The following is an 18,362-nucleotide window of genomic DNA, read 5'->3' as shown; positions in this document are numbered from 1 at the left end:
GGGGACTAATGACCTCAGCAGTTGAGTCCCATAGTGCTCAGAGCCATTTGAACCATTTGACTCCTCGGTGAAGGTGTGTTCTCGAAACTTCAACAAAAGCCCGTACCGAGCTACTGAGACTCTCTCCTGCAGAGTCTTCCACTGGAGTTTATCTATCATCTCCGTAACGCTTTCGCGATTACTAAATGATCCTGTAACGAAGCGCGCTGCTCTCCGTTGGATCTTCTTTATCTCTTCTATCAACCCTGTCTGGTACGGATCCCACACTGGTGAGCAATATTCAAGTAGTGGGCGAACAAGTGTACTGTAACGTACTTCCTTTGTTTTCGGACTGCATTTCCTTAGGATTCTTCCAATGAATATCAGTCTGGCATCTGCTTTGCCGACGATCAACTTTATATGATCATTTCATTTTAAATCACTCCTAATGCCTATTCCCAGATAATGTATGGAATTAACTGCTTCCAGTTGCTGACCTGCTATATTGTAGCTAAATGATAAAGGACCTTTCTTTCTATGTATTCGCACCACATTACACTTGTCTACATTGAGATTCAGTTGCCATTCCTTGCACCATGCGTCAATTCGTTGCAGATCCTCCTGCATTTCAGTACAATTTGCCATTGTTACAACCTCTCGATATGCTACAGCATCATCCACGAAAAGCCTCAGTCAACTTCCGATGTTGTCCACAAGGTCATTTATGTATATTGTGAATAGCAACGGTCCTACGACACTCCATTGAGAATGACATGCTGCGTTCTGTTATGTAGGAACTCTTCAATCCAGTCACACAATTGGTCTGATAGTCCATATGCTCTTACTTTGTTCATTAAACGACTGCAGGGAACTGTATCGAACGCCTTGCGGAAGTCTACCAGGGAACCCGTATCTATGGCCCTATGAGTCTCGTGGACGAATAGCGCGAGCTGAGTTTCACACGATCGTCTTTTTAGAAACCCATACTGATTCCTACAGAGTAGATTTCTAGACTCCAGAAAAGTCATTATACTCGAACATAATACGTGTTCCAAAATTTACAACTGATGGACGTTAGAGATATAGGTCTATAGTTCTGCACATCTGTTCGACGTCCCTTCTTGAAAACGGGGATGACTTGTGCCCTTTTCCAATCCTTTGGAACGCTACGCTGTTCTAGAGACCTACGGTACGCCGCTGCAAGAAGGGGGGGGGGGGGGGGGGGGCAAGTTCTTCGCGTTCTCTGTGTAAAATCGAACTGGTATCCCACCAGGTCCAGCGGCCTTTCCTCTTTTTAGAGATTTTAATTGTTTTTCTATCCCTCTCTCATCTATTTCGATATCTATAATTTCGTCATCTGTACGACAATCTAGAGAAGGAACTACAGCGCAGTCTTCCTCTGTGAAAATCCACAGATTTGTCCCCAATAGAAGATGTTTGGGACCAGTTCAGATGTCATTTTCGTCCCAGTGCTAGTATCCATGTCATCAAGGACCATTTACAACAGTTGCATGCCAGCTTGCCTCAGGATAGGATACAACTACTTCATGACACCCTTCCCAACCTAATCAGTGCATGCCTCCAGGCCAGGGACGTTGCAACACCCTACTTACAAATGGGTTCATATTGCCAAGATTTGGGTTGATTTTGAAATCACTGCAACAACATCACATATCGTCTCAACCCGTGAAGTTTCATCTCGTTTCCTCTTCCCATTATAGGAGCTTTTTCAGTCAGGCAGTGTCGTCAAACAGGTAGGGGACGCCGAAGAGAGAAGATTTTTTTAAAGAACGACACCTTTTCCACCAGCTTATTTTCAGACAGTACTTTACGAAACGTTGTTAGACAATTTAGAGAGCTGCTCACTGTCAAGTACATAATATATATGGACGCATCCTCATCAATAGACCTAAACAGAAATTACAAGCCATTCACAGTTCCTCATAGAAAGGTGTACGTAAAGTCCGGGAACACTTTCAGTTATTTATTGCCCAAGAACCAAACATTGTACAGATATCATACATATGTCATTTTGAAGAGAAACCCTGAAAGTTTTTTTTTTTTTTTTTTTTTTTTCATGTGTACCGCCAAGGCGTAGTTTGGTAATTTCCCGATAGTCAGCGCTAGTTGCAAACATGGCGAGTTCAGGTGCGGAGCGAGCTTTCTGTGTGTTGGAATTCGACAAAAACAAGTGTGCTACAACTGTTCAACAGGTGTTTAGAACCAAGTACGGTAAGAAGCCACAAACAAGGAAGGCCATTTACCACTGGCATAACAAATTCGTTGCAACGGGTTCCTTGTGCCCGGCAAAGTGAAGCGGACGTCCCAGGTTGTGTGAAGTGATTGTGGACTGCGTACGAGAGACATTCATAAGCAGTCCAAAGAAATCGGTGCGTCGAGCATACTGTGAACTCGAAATGGCTCCAGTGACAGTGTGGAAAGTCCTGCGACAGAAGTTGTCTATGAAACCATTCAAATTGGAGCTAGTGCTCAATGACGACGACAAAGACAAGCGTTTTGAGTTTTGTTCGCAGTTGCAACAATTGAATGAGGATGGGGATGGCATTGTTGATCGCTTAATTTTTAGCGACGAAGACACTTTTCACACTAACGGGAAAATGAACGGGCATACTTGTCGAATCCGGGGTGCAAGGCATCCACACGAAAGCATTGAAGTTGAGCGTGATTCCCCAAAGGTAAATGTTTTTTGTACCTTGTCACGTCGAGAACTGTCTGGGCCATTCTTCTTCGCCGAGAGCACAGTCACTAGATATTCCTACTTGGACATGCTGCAGCAATGGATGATGCCTCAAATGCAATCGGACTCTACGTTCGTCTTTCAGCAGGATGGGGCTTCACCCAGGTTTCATCGTGAAGCTCGTGGGTTCCTGAACACGGAGTTGCCGCATCTATGGATCGGCCGTGCCACAGGAGGAGACACCTGTTTCATGAAATGGCCTCCCCGATCACCAGATCTCACTCCATGTGACTTTTTTCTGTGGGGACACATTAAAGGTCTGGTGTATGTGCCGCCTCTACCACTTGATGTAGCAGAGCGCCGGGAGAGAATAAGGGAAGCGACTGCCACAGTCGACGATGCCATTCTGGGACGGGTATGGCAGGAATTCTATTACCATATTAATGTCTTCCGGGCCACTCATGGTTCGCATCTCGAATGTTTGTAAAAAAAACTTTCAGAGTTTCTCTTCAAAACGCAAACAACATTAAATGATCACTTTTTCGAAACCTTATAATTGCCCCCCACACCCCTCTGCAGCACATTAGTTTGAAATTTTGCCCAAAGATACCTACAAACTTCCTCTGTAAGGATATGAAACTGTGGCGTCCTACGAAATCACTGTCGAGTTCGGCGGCGCTTCATATGCGAAAAAAAGGCCACATCTCAGATGTTCATGTGAAGTGTAAACTAATGATGTCACATAGGGGCCAAATGCCATTATAATTCTGCCAAATGCAGGCTACGCCGCTGCTCTAGCATCTGCTAGTAGGTGTGTGGAACCGGAACGGCGTAGACGTGGAGGTCGTCGTACCCCCTGTTACCGATCATTTCGTCCCATCTTTTGACGCCTGCGCGATGGAGCTCACAACCGCGAGGCCATGAGCTCATATCACGCAGTTTTCTTATGGGTAGCCGAGAAAAACATTTCAGACACATCGTCGCTCAAAATCGACAGCAAAATTCCACTGTGTATGGCATAAATAGCGTCAAAGAAACCATCTCTTTTTTGGAGCGTTCATTCCGCGAATTTCGCGATCGGAAACTACAGCTTACAGTCCAGTGAGCGACAGGACGACGTTCTTGACATTCTTTGACACTGATGACAACCCCGCTTCTCTCCCGGAAGATTAAACCCTTCTCTGAACACATAGTGGCCCAGCAACGCCATTGGACGTGAACTCACCCATTTGGAGAGCACTGCGACTACAGTTTTTGCTCTGGTGTGCGGATGGAACATCTACGATCCGTTCAAAACTATTCGATGGAGTTTGAAACGTGATCTGAAGCAGCAAAAGGTGCTTATACTTGTTCAGTCTTCCTGTTTAGCTCCCACATTGACCCATGAGTGAATAAAAATGCAAAGGGTCCCTGTAAGTCCACCCACTTCGGCAGTACTTTCGATGCCACCCACACATCTTTGACCGTTGTTGAGCATCTTAAAAACGTACCTGCATACAGACAACCCATGTCGAGAGTGCTAGGAGCCTGCAGGCAGGCTACGCCGCTCCTCTAGCATCTGCTAGTAGGGGTGCGAAACCGGAACGGCGTCGAAGATCCTAGGACTTCGTCACGGCATGCTTCTCTACAGGTAGACTTTTAAAGTGCTCAAGAAAGGTGGACCGGTTGTCACCGAAGGTATAGTTGAACTGGGGGTCTTAGAGGCACTCTTTGCCGTTTTTCTCACATATGTGTGAGTTTGGTATCTTTCCGTGATCAGGCCACAAGAAATGGGGAGCCTGAAAAAGCATAAGCACCGCTTGCTCCACCAGAAAGCGTTGAGATTTTGACGAATGATTTTGAGCTGTCCCTACTACTTCCATCCTGAACACCAGAGCAAAAATTGTGCTGCACTCCAAAGGGACGGGTCGCGTTCAGTAGGATTGCTGGCTCATGGTGTGCTTGGAGAAGGCCTGGAACGTCCGTGGGAGTCAGCATTGACAAATTATGTCAAAAACTTTGTCCTGTCGCTCACCAGAGTGTGAACTGTCGTCTTCGAGGGCCAAATGTGTGGAATCAACGCCCGAATGAAAATGGGGTTACTCTGACACCCTGTATACCACCCCACGAAGTCCTTTCTTGTCGAGTGTTAGCGGAATTGTGTCTGAACTGTTTTCCTCGGCCACACGCAAAAAAAGGTGCGTGACTTCAACGCTGGGCATCGCGATTCCGACCTCTATGGCGGAGACGTCAAAAGAAGTTGTGAAATGTGGGTAAGAGGGGCTGTGACGGCCTTGTCATCACGTGCGCTTCCACGGTGGCGTTGGGAAGAGCCGTCGTGGAACCAACCGACCATAGATCTCACATCAACTTCTGAGCTCTAGCCTTTTTTCGCATGAGCGTCTGAAGCGTCGCCAATCTAGAGGGAGACATTTACGGGGTCTCGAAAAAGTGGTTCTTTAATTTTGTTACGCAGTGTGTGTAAGATTTCTCTAAACCATACAACGCACTCCACAGCACTGTTTTCTTATTAAGTATAACTGCACGAAGTTTTGTGTTTAGCACATCATGAGTAACCTGCGTTAAGCGTTTTACATTGCGTAAAGCGTAGCGAGGGCAAATATTCTCTCTTTAATTGTGATGCTTTTATTAACTTTTGCGTTTGGATTATCTGAAGATACAATACCATCACTGTGGTACAGACTCTTTTGGGAAATGGATGGCGCACGTGGAAAAATATTAGTGTTCTGAAGAAACGTAATTATCCTGCATGTGCCTCAAGAGACTTATATCCTCGGAATGTGACATACTCGGATTGGAGCACGGATTTATTTTGGAAAATGCCTCTTGGTTCACAACTGCTTTCACTGCATTGAACGGACTAACAACAATTTATCTGTTTCGCCGCTTATGAGTAGTTATTAGAATCATAAAGTAATTGCGTGTGTTGAACAACTACGTTTTTAGTTATGTCTGGCCACTTTCATTTTAATGCTTTCATTTGCTACCTGTAGAAGAAGACAGAGACTGCAATATCTACAGCAAGTAACTGAGGAGGTAGATTGAAATGCTACTCTGAGAGGAACATGTTCGTTTCGTTTTATCGAGTGAGTAATCGGTATGGGAGCAGTAACCGTTTCTCTTTTTAAAGATCGCTGTTGATTATGTTTCCAAAAAATGAGTAATAATGATTACGTTATAATTCTATAAATATAAAAAGTTCTTTGTGTTTTTCGTTCTAATAAAGAAAGCGTACTTGTGTGGCCCCCAGAAACGCAAATGTTCAATTTTGTAAATGCAGTGCATGAGGAGGCACGGCAGTTGATGTCAACTGAATAATATGGGCAGAAGTTGACTTATTGACATGTAGTATTTGTAGAAATACATCTTGTTACTTTTTCATATTTAATAATGACTTTGCATTTAACTTGTTTGAATTTTTTTAGTTCTAATGATGAAGTGTTGTAAAGCAATCCAATGCGGACGAGAAAGTTCATTTCTTTCCAGTATGACTGAGATAGTCACGTAACATAAGGCTTCCAATCGCCCTAAATATAACAGTTAAAAAATGTCTCCTTGGCTATAAGTAATAACTTTTGATACGCTCAAACTAAACGTTATTGACTACAGAACATACAATCACCTTATTTGCGTTGTTCTTTGCCCAGACTGACGATACGTAACTGTCGATCGGAGCGAGACATACACTACTGGCCATTAAAATTGCTACACCACGAAGGTGACGTGCTACAGACGCGAAAGTTAACCGACAGGACGAAGATGCTGTGATATGCAAATGATTAGCTTTTCAGAGCATTCACACAAGGCTGGCGCCGGTGACGACACCTACAACACGCTGACATGAGGAAAGTTTCCAACCAATTTCTCATACACAAACAGCAGTTGACCGGCGTTGCCTGGTGAAACGTTGTTGTGATGCCTCGTGTAAGCAGGAGAAATGCGTACCATCACGTTTCCGACTTTGATAAAGGTCGGATTGTAGCCCATCGCGATTGCGGTTTATCGTATCACGGCATTGTTTCTCGCATTGGCCGAGATCCAATGACTGTTAGCAGAATATTGAATCGGTGGGTTCAGGAGGGTAATACGGAACGCCATGCAGGATCCCAACGGCCTCGTACTACTAGAAGTCGAGATGACAGGCATCTTACCCGCATGGCTGTAATGGATCGTGCACCCACGTCTCGATCCCCTGAGTCAACAGATGGGAACGTTTGCAAAACAACAACCATCTGCACGAACAGTTCGAGGACGTTTGCAGCAGCATGGGCTATCAGCTTGGAGACCGTGGCTGCGGTTACCCCTGACGCTGCAACACAGACAGGAGCGCCTGCGATGGTGTACTCAACGACGAACCTGAGTGCACGAAAGGCAAAACGTCATTCTTTCGGATGAATCCAGGTTCTGTTTACAGCATCATGATGGTCGCATCCGTGTTTGGCGACATCGCGGTGAACGCACAATGGAAGCGTGTATTCGTCATCGCCATACTGGCGTATCACCTGGCGTGATGGTATGGGGTACCATTGGTTACACGTCTCGGTCACCTCTTGTTGGCATTGACGGCACGTTGAATAGTGGACTTTACGTATCAGATGTGTTCCGGCCCGTGGCCCTACCCTTCATTCGATCCCTGCGAAACCCTACATTTCAGCAGGATAATGCACGACCGCATGTTGCAGGTCCTGTACGTGCCTTTCTGGATACAGAAAATGTTCGACTGCTGCCCTGGCCAGCACATTCTCCAGATCTCTCACCAATTGAAAACGTCTGGTCAATGGTGGCCGAGCAACTGGCTCGTCACAATACGCCAGTCAGTACTCGTGATGAACTGTGGTATCGTGTTGAAGCTGCATGGGCAGCTGTACCTGTACACGCCATCCAAGCTCTGTTTAACTGAATGCCCAGGCGTATCAAGGCCGTTATTACGACCAGAGGTGGTTGTTCTGGGTACTGATTTCTCAGGATCTATGCACCCAAATTGCGTGAAAATGTAATCACATGTCAGTTCTAGTATAATATATTTGTCCAATGGATACCCGATTATCACCTGCATTTATTCTTGGTGTAGCAATTTTAATGGCCAGCAGTGTATTTGCCTATTGGCAGTTTACGTAGAAAATGAAAGGCAGCGTGCTTAAAGAGTCATCGTACGAGAAGAAGAAGTGTTGTTTACCTGGCAAACCTTCTGGAAGACGCTACAGGAGCAGCAGCGGGGGCGGCCGCGGGGGCAGGGTTGGCAGCGGCCGCGGGGGCGGCGGGGGCGGCGGGCGCTGCTGCGGGGGTCGTGGCGGGCGGGGCTGCGTCGCCGGAGGCGCCGGGCGCGGCCACGTAGTCGCAGTTCTCCTGGTCCGTCTTCACGAAGAACGTGCGCCGGATCTTGAAGTTGTCCAGGAGGCCGTAGGCTCGCTGCAACACGGGGTCCGGCGCCAGCCGCTCGCGGGTCATGATCCACGCGTTCTCTGCAACACGGCCGCCGTCAGCGTCAAAAAGGCCGCAGCCGCGTTACAGGGCGAACCTCTGCTGCATTTGCAGCCCTGACTGTACACGAAGCGTGTGGGGAAGAACGGCGGGCGTTTAGGTAAATGGGAAATAATGTTGTTACAAGTGTTACTGAATGGCGTGGCGCCTCCTTTTGAATCGCTGAATAATTTAAGAAAGATTTCTTAAAATAATGGTAAGCACATGTTAAGAAAATAACTGCTACAGCTTTACAGTGCTAATAATTTATTTAAAGTGTCATGTTTATCTAAGAATAAGCAAACAGTATGGAGCTAGCATTCCTTTTTGTTTCATGTTTTGCTGTATATGTGAGTCGTTCATTATTCTTTCATTATCTTGTCTGCTCTGATCTTACGTTGATCGGTACGATTGCTGCCCTTGTTCTGATGAATGTAAGCGTAGCTTCTGATTGAAATAACAATTATTGTAAGAATTCAGCAAACCTTCTTTGCGTCAATTCTTATCCTTTATAAACCCTGCGGTACCTAAAGTTAAATGTGGCTTCTGTAATTGGACTAGAGGAAACTAGTTTGGTTTTTCAGACTGGTACTAAAGTATTTCCAGTCATAATAGCCATTACTTCTATCTTTCGTTTAACTGAACCCGCAGTGATCTTATTTTTTTAAGAAGTCCGATATCTTACTTGGTTACGCGGGGTACATCATTTATTCAGTAAAGATATTTTAAACGTAGTCACACAAGCCGAAGCTACTCAGTAATGTTGACTTTAGCAGAATTTAGTGTCTTCCTTGAGAGAGAAATTTATTAATCCAAATGTTAATGAAAATCAAATTATTACGTGCTGTTTCCATGATCTTCTTGTTTTGAATAAATTAAAATAATACTAGAGTTCAGTTTTAGTGGCTTTCTGTGAATCGTCTCAATCTCAATTTCAGATATGCACAACATATTCAGTTTTTTTCATGTTTCGGCACTACACAACTAATAATTGTAATACATTATGGGATGTAATAACTAGAGGGAGACTTCAGAACGTTTCGGTGTCGACATTGACAAGAAACTAAACTAGAGAAAACACATTTTGGAACTCCTAAAACAACACACCTCAGCCACATTTGCACTTCGAAGCTTTGCCAATCTTGGGGAGACTGAAATCACATATTATGTGTATTTTCATTCAGTAATATGGTATGGGATAATGTTATGGAGTAATTCATCCTTAAGACAGAAAATGTTCATTTCTCAAAAATGTGCTGTAAGAATAGTATGTGGTGTTTGTGCACAACCGTCTTGCAGAAATTGTTCAACAAGTTGGTCAACTTGGCTACTGCTTCACAGTATATTTACCCCCCACTCCCTCATGAAGCTTTCAGTAAATAACCCACTTCAGCTATAAAGGCAAATAAATTACGATACCAGAAGAAAAATTACATTCGTTAATCCACATTAAGGTCCTCTCCAGCTCAGCAAAGGATGCACAAGACTGCCACCAAAATATTTGCTGGCATGCCCAATAATATAAAATGTGTGACTGAGAGAAAACTTAAAATTGAAAAAAAAAAACTGAAAAAATGTCTTATTGAAAACCATTTCTACTCTGTCTGTTTGTGATCTGAAAAGGTGGTCTGTAGAAATTATTGACTTAAATCTGTATTAAAAGAGCGTATAACCATATTTACACACGATGACTGTGCAATGCAAATGGTAAAATGGCTTGTTCCACATTATTAAGATTAATCGTTCAAATTATCCCTAGAAGATTAACTGACTAGCTAACTAGAACGCACCAGTACGGGCAACCTCATAAAAACAGCAGGCTTTTCTTTAATAACAAGAGATTTGTCCTCGTCTCCCAGCTTGGCTGCCATCGCCGTGATTATAGCGTCCACCTCAAGAGTCATTTTCAGTAAAAGATTTCATGCCATTGAACATATCGAAAAATTTTAAAGCCCTCCGGCGCATACATCATTTCGTAAGGAAATTTTAAATCTCCTCCCGCACACACAACATTCGTGCCATAGTGAACAAGATTCAGATGATAAAATTCAACATTACCGGACTAGTTTAACAGACCTCAGCAAACCAATGTACTGCGGTATGTATAGATTCATGGTCGTGATAACATGTTGGGTTCTGCTGCTTACACTGTGTTGGCTATGGCGTGAAATGTTTATGAATGCAAGAGGCCGTTTAATATTTTTTGGAGTTGTCAGTAAGCTCTAATTCTTCCGTTCAATAATGGCTATAACATTCAAACTGCAGGCTTGGCTGCCGGTCAGAGGTGAAACTCTTGTCCTACGAAGCTACGAAATTTCGTGTTGCTCAAAGGTAAGGTGCAAGTCTTTCGAGTGGACGCCACTTCAGCAACCTGTGTGTTTCTTGTTCACCCCTGCTATCCAAAAGAGGAAAAGGGGCCTCCAGTTTAACGTGGATTCCGATCCACCTGCTGATTCTGGCTACTCTTCACATTTTAAGAGTCCAAGGCTAGATTAAAAAGAGACAGAAAATTTCCATCGCGCGATCGAGATTCGACATCGCGACCTCTTGCATTGCCGATCTGCGCCTTATGACTAGACCACCATGCCCAACCTCTCAAAGATTTCCGTATGACTGTGAACGCCGCTCCGTAAAAGGTAACAAGGGAATATCTAGCATCAGAGTGTTTCAGCCAAATGCTCACGTAAATTTTTTAGTGGCTAAGCCGGTTTCGACTGAGTAGTCAGTGTCAACAGGCCGTAAGTACTTCTTGGCGTATTGCTGCGTCAGAGCATGTTGGCAGTCAACATTTCGATAGGGTCTTATTAGAAGACAAAGAAGTATTTTTGGGCAACTGACAATGACTAGTCGTTCGAAACCGTCTGAACCATTAAATAATGTACTTGATCATTTGACTAAAACAGACTTTATAGTTAAGGGTGCAAGAAGTTCACATGTAAAAGGGAGTCTCTTGGTTTCGATTGCAAAATCAAAAGCAGAACGGCCAAGGAACGTACACAGCAGGTGTGTGGATATAAAGAACAGCTAAAGACGCCTAAGGCAATCAGACGAAAGACCTTGTCTATAAATCCAAGATCAGCAACCAAAGACACTTAATCTTGTGTACTAGGTAAACATGACTTTTTTGTGTAGCGGAGGATCAATAATAGTGTCTCAATTTGTGTGTAACTAAATACTGGCAAAACAACGAGTACATAAATGACTTATCGTAGAGTTTCATGATGAAAAAGTTGAAATTAAGTTGTCACAAACGTCAGTACGATACTCACTTACATACGTTTCCAAGTTCTCTTCGCTACAGTGAACGTAGCTCCTCTGAGAACTTCCTAATGTAACACTCGTAATAAAACGCTAACCCTACCATAGTTACGTGTTACTTCGAAGGCGGTTTCCAATACCAGAGAAAAGTGTATAGTTTCATTAAAAACTCGATGTCGTAATTGGGCAGCTACAAACGTTAAAAATCTCTTTATCGAAAACGTCACCTGAATACATTCACTCGTTCTGTGTTTATTTATGTTGGGCTGTATTAACTGCCTCACCCTTTGTATAAATAACGCTATTGCAAGCTTTTGAATTAATGTAATTGGAGGATAAAGCAAACAGACTCCTCTCAAAACTTTTAGCGAAACCTATAGATGAATAAGTGTTGCACTTAGTACAGACTTCCTTAGTAATCAACGTAGCACCACTTGTTACGCGGGCGTGGCTGAGGCATTGGCGATCAGTGGCGATACTTACGCCTGTTCACGAAGGGTCCGAGAGAGCTGCATGACCACACGATGGAGTAGGTATCGTAGTCTGTGTCCAGCACCATGTACTCAGAGTCAATCGATACTGAAACAGACAAACAAGCAAACAGTTACACTCAGCTTGCCGCTGGTGTAAACGACACACGAAATACACATTCTCATGTCTTACTCTCCTTGGGGAGCTTATCGTCACTGACTGGCCCTTTCAAGATTCAGTGCTGTAGAGACAATAATATTTTCTTGTACGACATTATATAAAACTGATATACTTCCTAAATTGTGATGAACATGAAGTAAAATAAGTAATTAAAGAGCTGCAAATCTTTTGCGTTGAAAAAAAGTTACGATGTGTGACTTAACGCTTAATTTCCGTAGATGTTGCGTGCTCGTGCTATACCAACAATTTTATATCGCTACTCACCTTGTGACGGAAGCTACTTCTCACATTGACGTTAACTCAGTTGTTCTATAACAACTTTTCCCAGACTTTTGTGGAGTTGTAAAACGTGTAATTGTACAGATTACTATGGCTAGTCATTGTTCTTTGTACTGCTGTGTTTGTGTTCTAATGGGGAAAACGTGAACTCAATGGAGGGGGATAGTATGAAACAATGTGATCAAGAGGTGCCCTAGTCCTTGTGTCCTCCACATAGCAGAAACGGCTGAAAGGAGCGTCGTGTCACCATGTAACGTACTCATATCTGAATGTATCGTTTTATAGACTTATCACAACCAGCTATCCAACAATGTCCATAACATACTGTAAACGAGGAGTGAAAGCAAACGTAGGCAGATGAGCCGCAAGTGACAACATGTTCGAATGCGTAATGTAGATTACTGAAGATTTGGTGTATGTTAGGTAAAATGAGAAAGAAAGGTACGTACATGTTCGATATAAATAGCGAAGTTCGTTAAGTAATCGAAGGACTGAAATTATTAAAAGAAATGCTTACGGGCCATTAGAACAGCAGCGTCCACGCTTTTAACTTACCCCGGAAGAACTCTAGTATTTTTGAGGCATTTATTTGTACCCTTCGTGAGCTACACTCTTGAATATAATTGTTCGAAAACAAAGATTACATATATAACGCACGACTGTGCAGAAAGGGATATTTGTTTGTGGGCAGTTATTATTTGTAAACGTCCAAAAATGATACATGATCAAACTTTTCCTGTAGCTGGATGTCAGATTGCAACTTTATGCATTCCATCCGGAAATCTTCTGGAACGTATCTGTATCGTTTGTAAAAGATATCGCACAAATACTAAGATTTTGACTGAAATGTATTTTCAAATTCCCTGCATCAAATTGAAAAGAATAGCTTTGTATTTCACACTGTCTTTGAGCTTATGTCTCTAAATCTCTAGTTTCGCAGTTGCTGCTGGAGTAGCCGTAGGCTAATAGACTAGGACATCTAACGGACTGGCCGAGGCTCTGATGGTTTCAGTAGAGAAGGGGCGGTAATGCTATAAGAATGGGATGGACCAATGAGATAAAAGCATCGCGTGGCGGAAGTTTCAAATTGAAAATATTCAGTTTATCATAACATTGAATAAACGGTATTTTAAAGATTGTTTTCCGGATCGTGTGGCAGATAGATGCTCACTTCTTGGACCGCACTGATACTTGCTGCGACCCGCGGGCCGAGGGTTGGACACACCTGCTTTAGAGATTACGATGTTATTTATCCCACTCAGGGCAACGCTACACAGTACGGAAATGCGAGACAAGATTCCCCGTTCCGTGGCCGCCTAGTAAACACATTTAATGAATGGCGGCGAGGCCCAGGTAACGGGGCCTGTAGTTGATCGCCCTCGCGTGTGGTGGGACTGCATTCCAGGCCGTAGCCTGTCCGTAGGGGCGCGGCTGGCTGGGATCACAAAACCGGAAACAAGGTAGCTTCCACTACTTCACAGCTCTCTATGGAATGCGGTATCAGTGATCAAAAATCTTCTGAGAAGCTGTTGCTGCATTGAATAAGCCGAGAAGCGTGTCTGAGAAACAGTTTCCGAGAGAAATATGGAGGGGGACTATTACCCAGAAGGAGCGGCTCTCAGTCCTCGGTACAGCCGTTGGTTACGGGTTTTCTGCAATCTTCTGAAGTCATTTGATGGAGAATAGATTGATAAGAGCTCGTGACTCCGTCCTTCACCATTCTGAAACCGAGCGAGTGCTCCGACCATAATGACCACGCTCTCGACTACATTTCTAGTCTTGTCCTTCCTAAATAAAAACTAAACTGCTGAGTTCGTATTTAAGTTAAATTCGTGTAACAGTATATCAGTAAATCAATTATGTCTTTTTTGCTGAAAATCCAGCTCATACCTAAACACGTTAGGATTTGGAGCAATGATAGTAAGTTCAACGTCTGTTTGAATGATTATTAGGATACTCCTCTAATAATATTTTTTATAGTTGGCATTTTCCTGAATCTTTTAACCAACTGTCAAAACAGTTCTACTACACAGTTACTCTTATTCGTCGTTAGACACGGACTACCCGGGTTTAGTCACAACCGCCTCCGTAGCTTTTTATAGCTCGCAAGCGTGCGTCATCGTTGATGCTGTCTGTAAGTTAGGTTTAGGCAACTGATTTCACGTTCAGCCTTCCTTTCTTTTCTATAATGTTTTGTAGCAAGATATTAACAAACTGCTATCCGAGTATTTCACAAGTAGTGCCTGTTACATACAGCTATCGATGAGAAACAGATACACGGCTACAACATACCAAAAGAAAATGACAGGCAGTTTATACTATCAGAGCCTTGAAAATTATTCACACATAATTTTAAGTGACTGCTCTAATTGCAGAGTCAGGTAACTAAAATTTAAAAACGAAAAATAAGGAGCATATACGGAAAGCTGACAATAACAGAAATACACCAACAGACCTTATAAGTATCAAGCTTAATAGTGTAATTTATTAACTGTTAACATTTTGTCCCAGGAACTTGGACACCAACAACGCGACCAATGTTCGCATTACAGCAACAAAATGCGGAAATTATCTTCTGTGAAGGTACTTTAGAGCTGCACCATGGCCCGTTACTTGCGTCATGTGTCGTTGTCAAAACGTCTCGATATAAATGTAGAACTAAAAAAAAGTTACTTCTTCACTATAAATCACCTATCCAGTTGATGTAACAGTTAAGATTGCGGACTCATGTTAGAGAGGACACCCTGATTTAAGTTTTCCATGTGAATTCCTCGAGTAACATGAAGTGACTGTTAGTATGATTCCTTCAAACAGGGAATGCCCTCTTTTGTTCCTCACATCGAATTAACAAAGTGCTCCTTGTCTACTGACTTCCAAAGGGAAAATCATTAAAACACACCTGGCTCAGACATGCAGTTCTGTGCTTAGAGAACTGTTGATAATCCTCCAGATTTTTAATCTTATATGCGTTGTAAGGTCCCCGCCTCTTCCTAAACCACTGGATCGATTTCAACCAAATTTTATACACATACTCAATGTTATTTTGGAAGAACTAGTGAGGGTGTAAGAATTCCCTAGCTCCTATAGGGTTGGAAGAGGAGTGAGAAGGGTTGGTAACATCTGAAATTTAGGCTGCCCTGCACTACTGGCGTGTTGTGTGGGTAGTATCAGAATGTGTTCCATGGAGTATATGTGCAGATGTGTATGGCTGTGCAAAGAGAGGGGCGAGGAGATGGATAGTGAAAGGGGCAGATGAGATGAACGCTGAGAGGGGGAGGAGACGACAGACAGAGAGAGGGGGGCAGAGGGAATACAAAGACAGGGGGAGGAAGATATCGATATAGAGTGAGACAGACAGGAAGGAATGGACAGAGAGAGGGGTGCAGGAGGGAATGGATGGAGAGGGGGTCAGGAGGAAGGGTACAGAGAGAGGGGGAGAGGGGGATATTGTCAGAGAGAGAGAGAGAGAGAGAGAGAGAGAGAGAGAGAGAGAGAGAGAGAGTATGAGATTGACAGAGAAAGAAGGAGAAAGAGATGGACAGTGAGAGAAGGAAGGAGGAGACGTGTGAAATATACAAGTGAAGACATGCATAAACAACTAGTTAGTGTTATAAGACCCGAGTCCACCTCCAGTGCCGAGCATAAGCGTGTCTGACTGTATAGCAGAGGCTCCTGGTTCGATTCCCACTGTTGTCAGAGTTGTTTCTCTGGCTGAAATATTGGCATGGCTTGCACTCAGCATCGTGAGGTCAACTGAGGAGCTACAAGAAGAAGCAGCTTTAAGTTCTGAAGGCTGGCAATGGCTGCGAAAGTGGTGCACTGACGCCATTTCTCTCATTTTTCTTCTTGTCATCAGTCGTCTGAGTGGTATGATATGGTCCTGCATGATTTCCTCTCTTGAGCCAACCTCTTCATCTAAGAGTAAAATCTATCTCCAATGTCCTCTATTATTTGTTGCATATATTCTAATCTCTGTCTTCCACAATAGCTTTCACCCTCTACTGAACCCATTAGTACACTTATGTCTTATGTCCTATCATCCTGTCCCTTCTTCTTGTCAGTGTTTTGCACAGATACTTTTCCTCGCCGATACTGCGGAGAGTCACCACATTTGCAATCTTTTCAGCCCACTTCTGCAGTATGATATTCAAACGCATCGATTCACTTCTTTTCTTGTTTTCAGGCAATCCACGATGCACATCAATACAGTACTGTACTCCAGACGTACATGCTCAGAAATTTATTCTTCAAATTGAGAACTATGTTTGATACGAGGAATGCTCTCTTTTTCTGTGCTACTTGGCTTCTTATAGTCTCCTTGTTTATTATGACATTCGTTATTTGGTTAAAAGGTAGCAAAAGTCCTTGATTTTATGTACTTCTTAGTCCCCAAATTTGATGTTAATTTTATTGCTAATCCCTTGTCTACTACTGCTCATTACTTTCGTCCTCCTTTGGCTTACTCTCAGTCCGTTATATATGTCATTCGACTGTTCACTCGATTCTTTTTCGCTTTCACAGAAGTTAACAATGTCATCAGCGCATCTCATCACTGACAAACTTCCACCAGAATTTCATTCCCGCGTCTGAAACTTTCTTATACTGCAAACACTGTTTCTTTGACGTACATACGGATCGGTGGGGAGAGAGGCTGCATCTTTGTCTTACTCCCTTTTTAATCAGAGTACTTTTGGTCTTACTGTTCTCTCTTTTTTTTAAAAATTGTATAATCTGTGCTTGTACCTATGCGTCTGAGAGCATCAAACATCTTGTATACTTTACGATACGAACACTTTCTCGAGATCGACAACTCCTATGAAGCTGTCTTGATTTATCAGTTATCAAGCACAACATTATAATTGCCTCTCTGGTGTGTTTAACTTTCTTGTAACTAAACTAATAGCCCTCAAACAGATCCTTAGTTTTCTTTCCAGCGTTCTTTGTAACATCCTCAACGACAATTTGATGCTTGGGCTGCTTAGCTGATTGTGCGACAGTTCTTGCATTTAGCTGCCTTTTGATAGTTTCGAGAGTGTGTAGATGATACTCTTCAGAATGTTCGACAGCATGTCACTAGTTTCATAGATTCTACACTCTAACGTGAATAATGGCTTGGTTGCCACTTCCTTCCAATGATTTTACATCTTCGTAAGGAATGCCATTTCCGTCCACAAAGCATCCAGAAGGATACGACAGTTGGTTGGCATCGCGTAGTTCAAAATAATTCAAGTGGCTCTAAGCACTATGGGACTTAACATCTGAGGTCATCAGTCCCCTAGACTTATAACGAATTAAACCTAACTAACCTAAGGAGATCACACACATCCATGTCCGAGGCAGGATTCGAACCTGCGACCGCAACAGCAGCGCGGTTCCGGACTAAAGCGCCTAGAACCGCTCGGCCACAGCGGCCGGCTCCATCGCGTAGTCCTCTAGGTCGGATTTGCGGGTTTATTGTAGACGTAGTACACTTTCAACATGTATTCTGAAGGATGCGGGGGGGGGGGGGGGGTTATTGACGCCATTGTGGACGCCAATATTGTTTTCTTGCTTGAGCCGGGGTGAAAATATAGATTTCGTGATATTCAAATATATTGAAAGGCGCAGTCAATCAGCCTTCAATATAATTTTGTCATTTTGTCAAGTTCTGCAGGAAGAAAGATCATACTGGTAACCGATATGAGTGTCTTTTGTTTTCAGTTTTATTACATTTGATATTCAGCGCACCATTTACCTTTAACCATCTTTCCTAAGTGTGGGTGGTTTCTAGACTGTAAGATCGTGGGTGCAATTGCAAACACTTCGGTGAATTCAGGTGGACGCTATTGGTGCAGCTTTGTAGTAGAGGAACGGTCGTTTAGTTTAGATTCCGAAACTGGCTTGTGGCACCTGTCTGATGGGACCCTACCTCCCTGGAGTTTCTTTTCGTGCGGCTCCATGACTGGTTCCGTCAGACCCAAGTACAAGCCATACGTTCGTTCATATTTCAGACGTTGAATCAGTGGAACATTTTGAGGGAGGGAAGTTCAGGGAAAGT

The 18,362-nt window shown here is 43.3% G+C and overlaps 1 protein-coding gene across 1 annotated transcript in view; it reads right to left on the bottom strand.

Annotated features, from left to right (window-relative positions):
* The window catches only part of LOC126457412 (apolipoprotein D-like), a 46,643-nt gene that overhangs the window by 3,656 nt on the left and 24,625 nt on the right, over positions 1-18,362 (bottom strand). Inside the window, exons 5-6 of the mRNA XM_050093685.1 lie at positions 11,879-11,974; positions 7,854-8,139 (exon numbers count right to left, since the gene is read on the bottom strand). Coding sequence (XP_049949642.1) covers positions 7,854-8,139; positions 11,879-11,974 — 382 coding nt within the window. The remainder of the gene's footprint in view (positions 1-7,853; positions 8,140-11,878; positions 11,975-18,362) is intronic.

Source organism: Schistocerca serialis, chromosome 1 (assembly GCF_023864345.2).
Source record: "Schistocerca serialis cubense isolate TAMUIC-IGC-003099 chromosome 1, iqSchSeri2.2, whole genome shotgun sequence".
Taxonomy (NCBI): Eukaryota; Metazoa; Arthropoda; class Insecta; order Orthoptera; family Acrididae; genus Schistocerca; species Schistocerca serialis.
The sequence above is the reverse complement of the archived record's forward strand: the minus strand, read 5'-3'. Positions and strand labels throughout refer to the sequence as shown.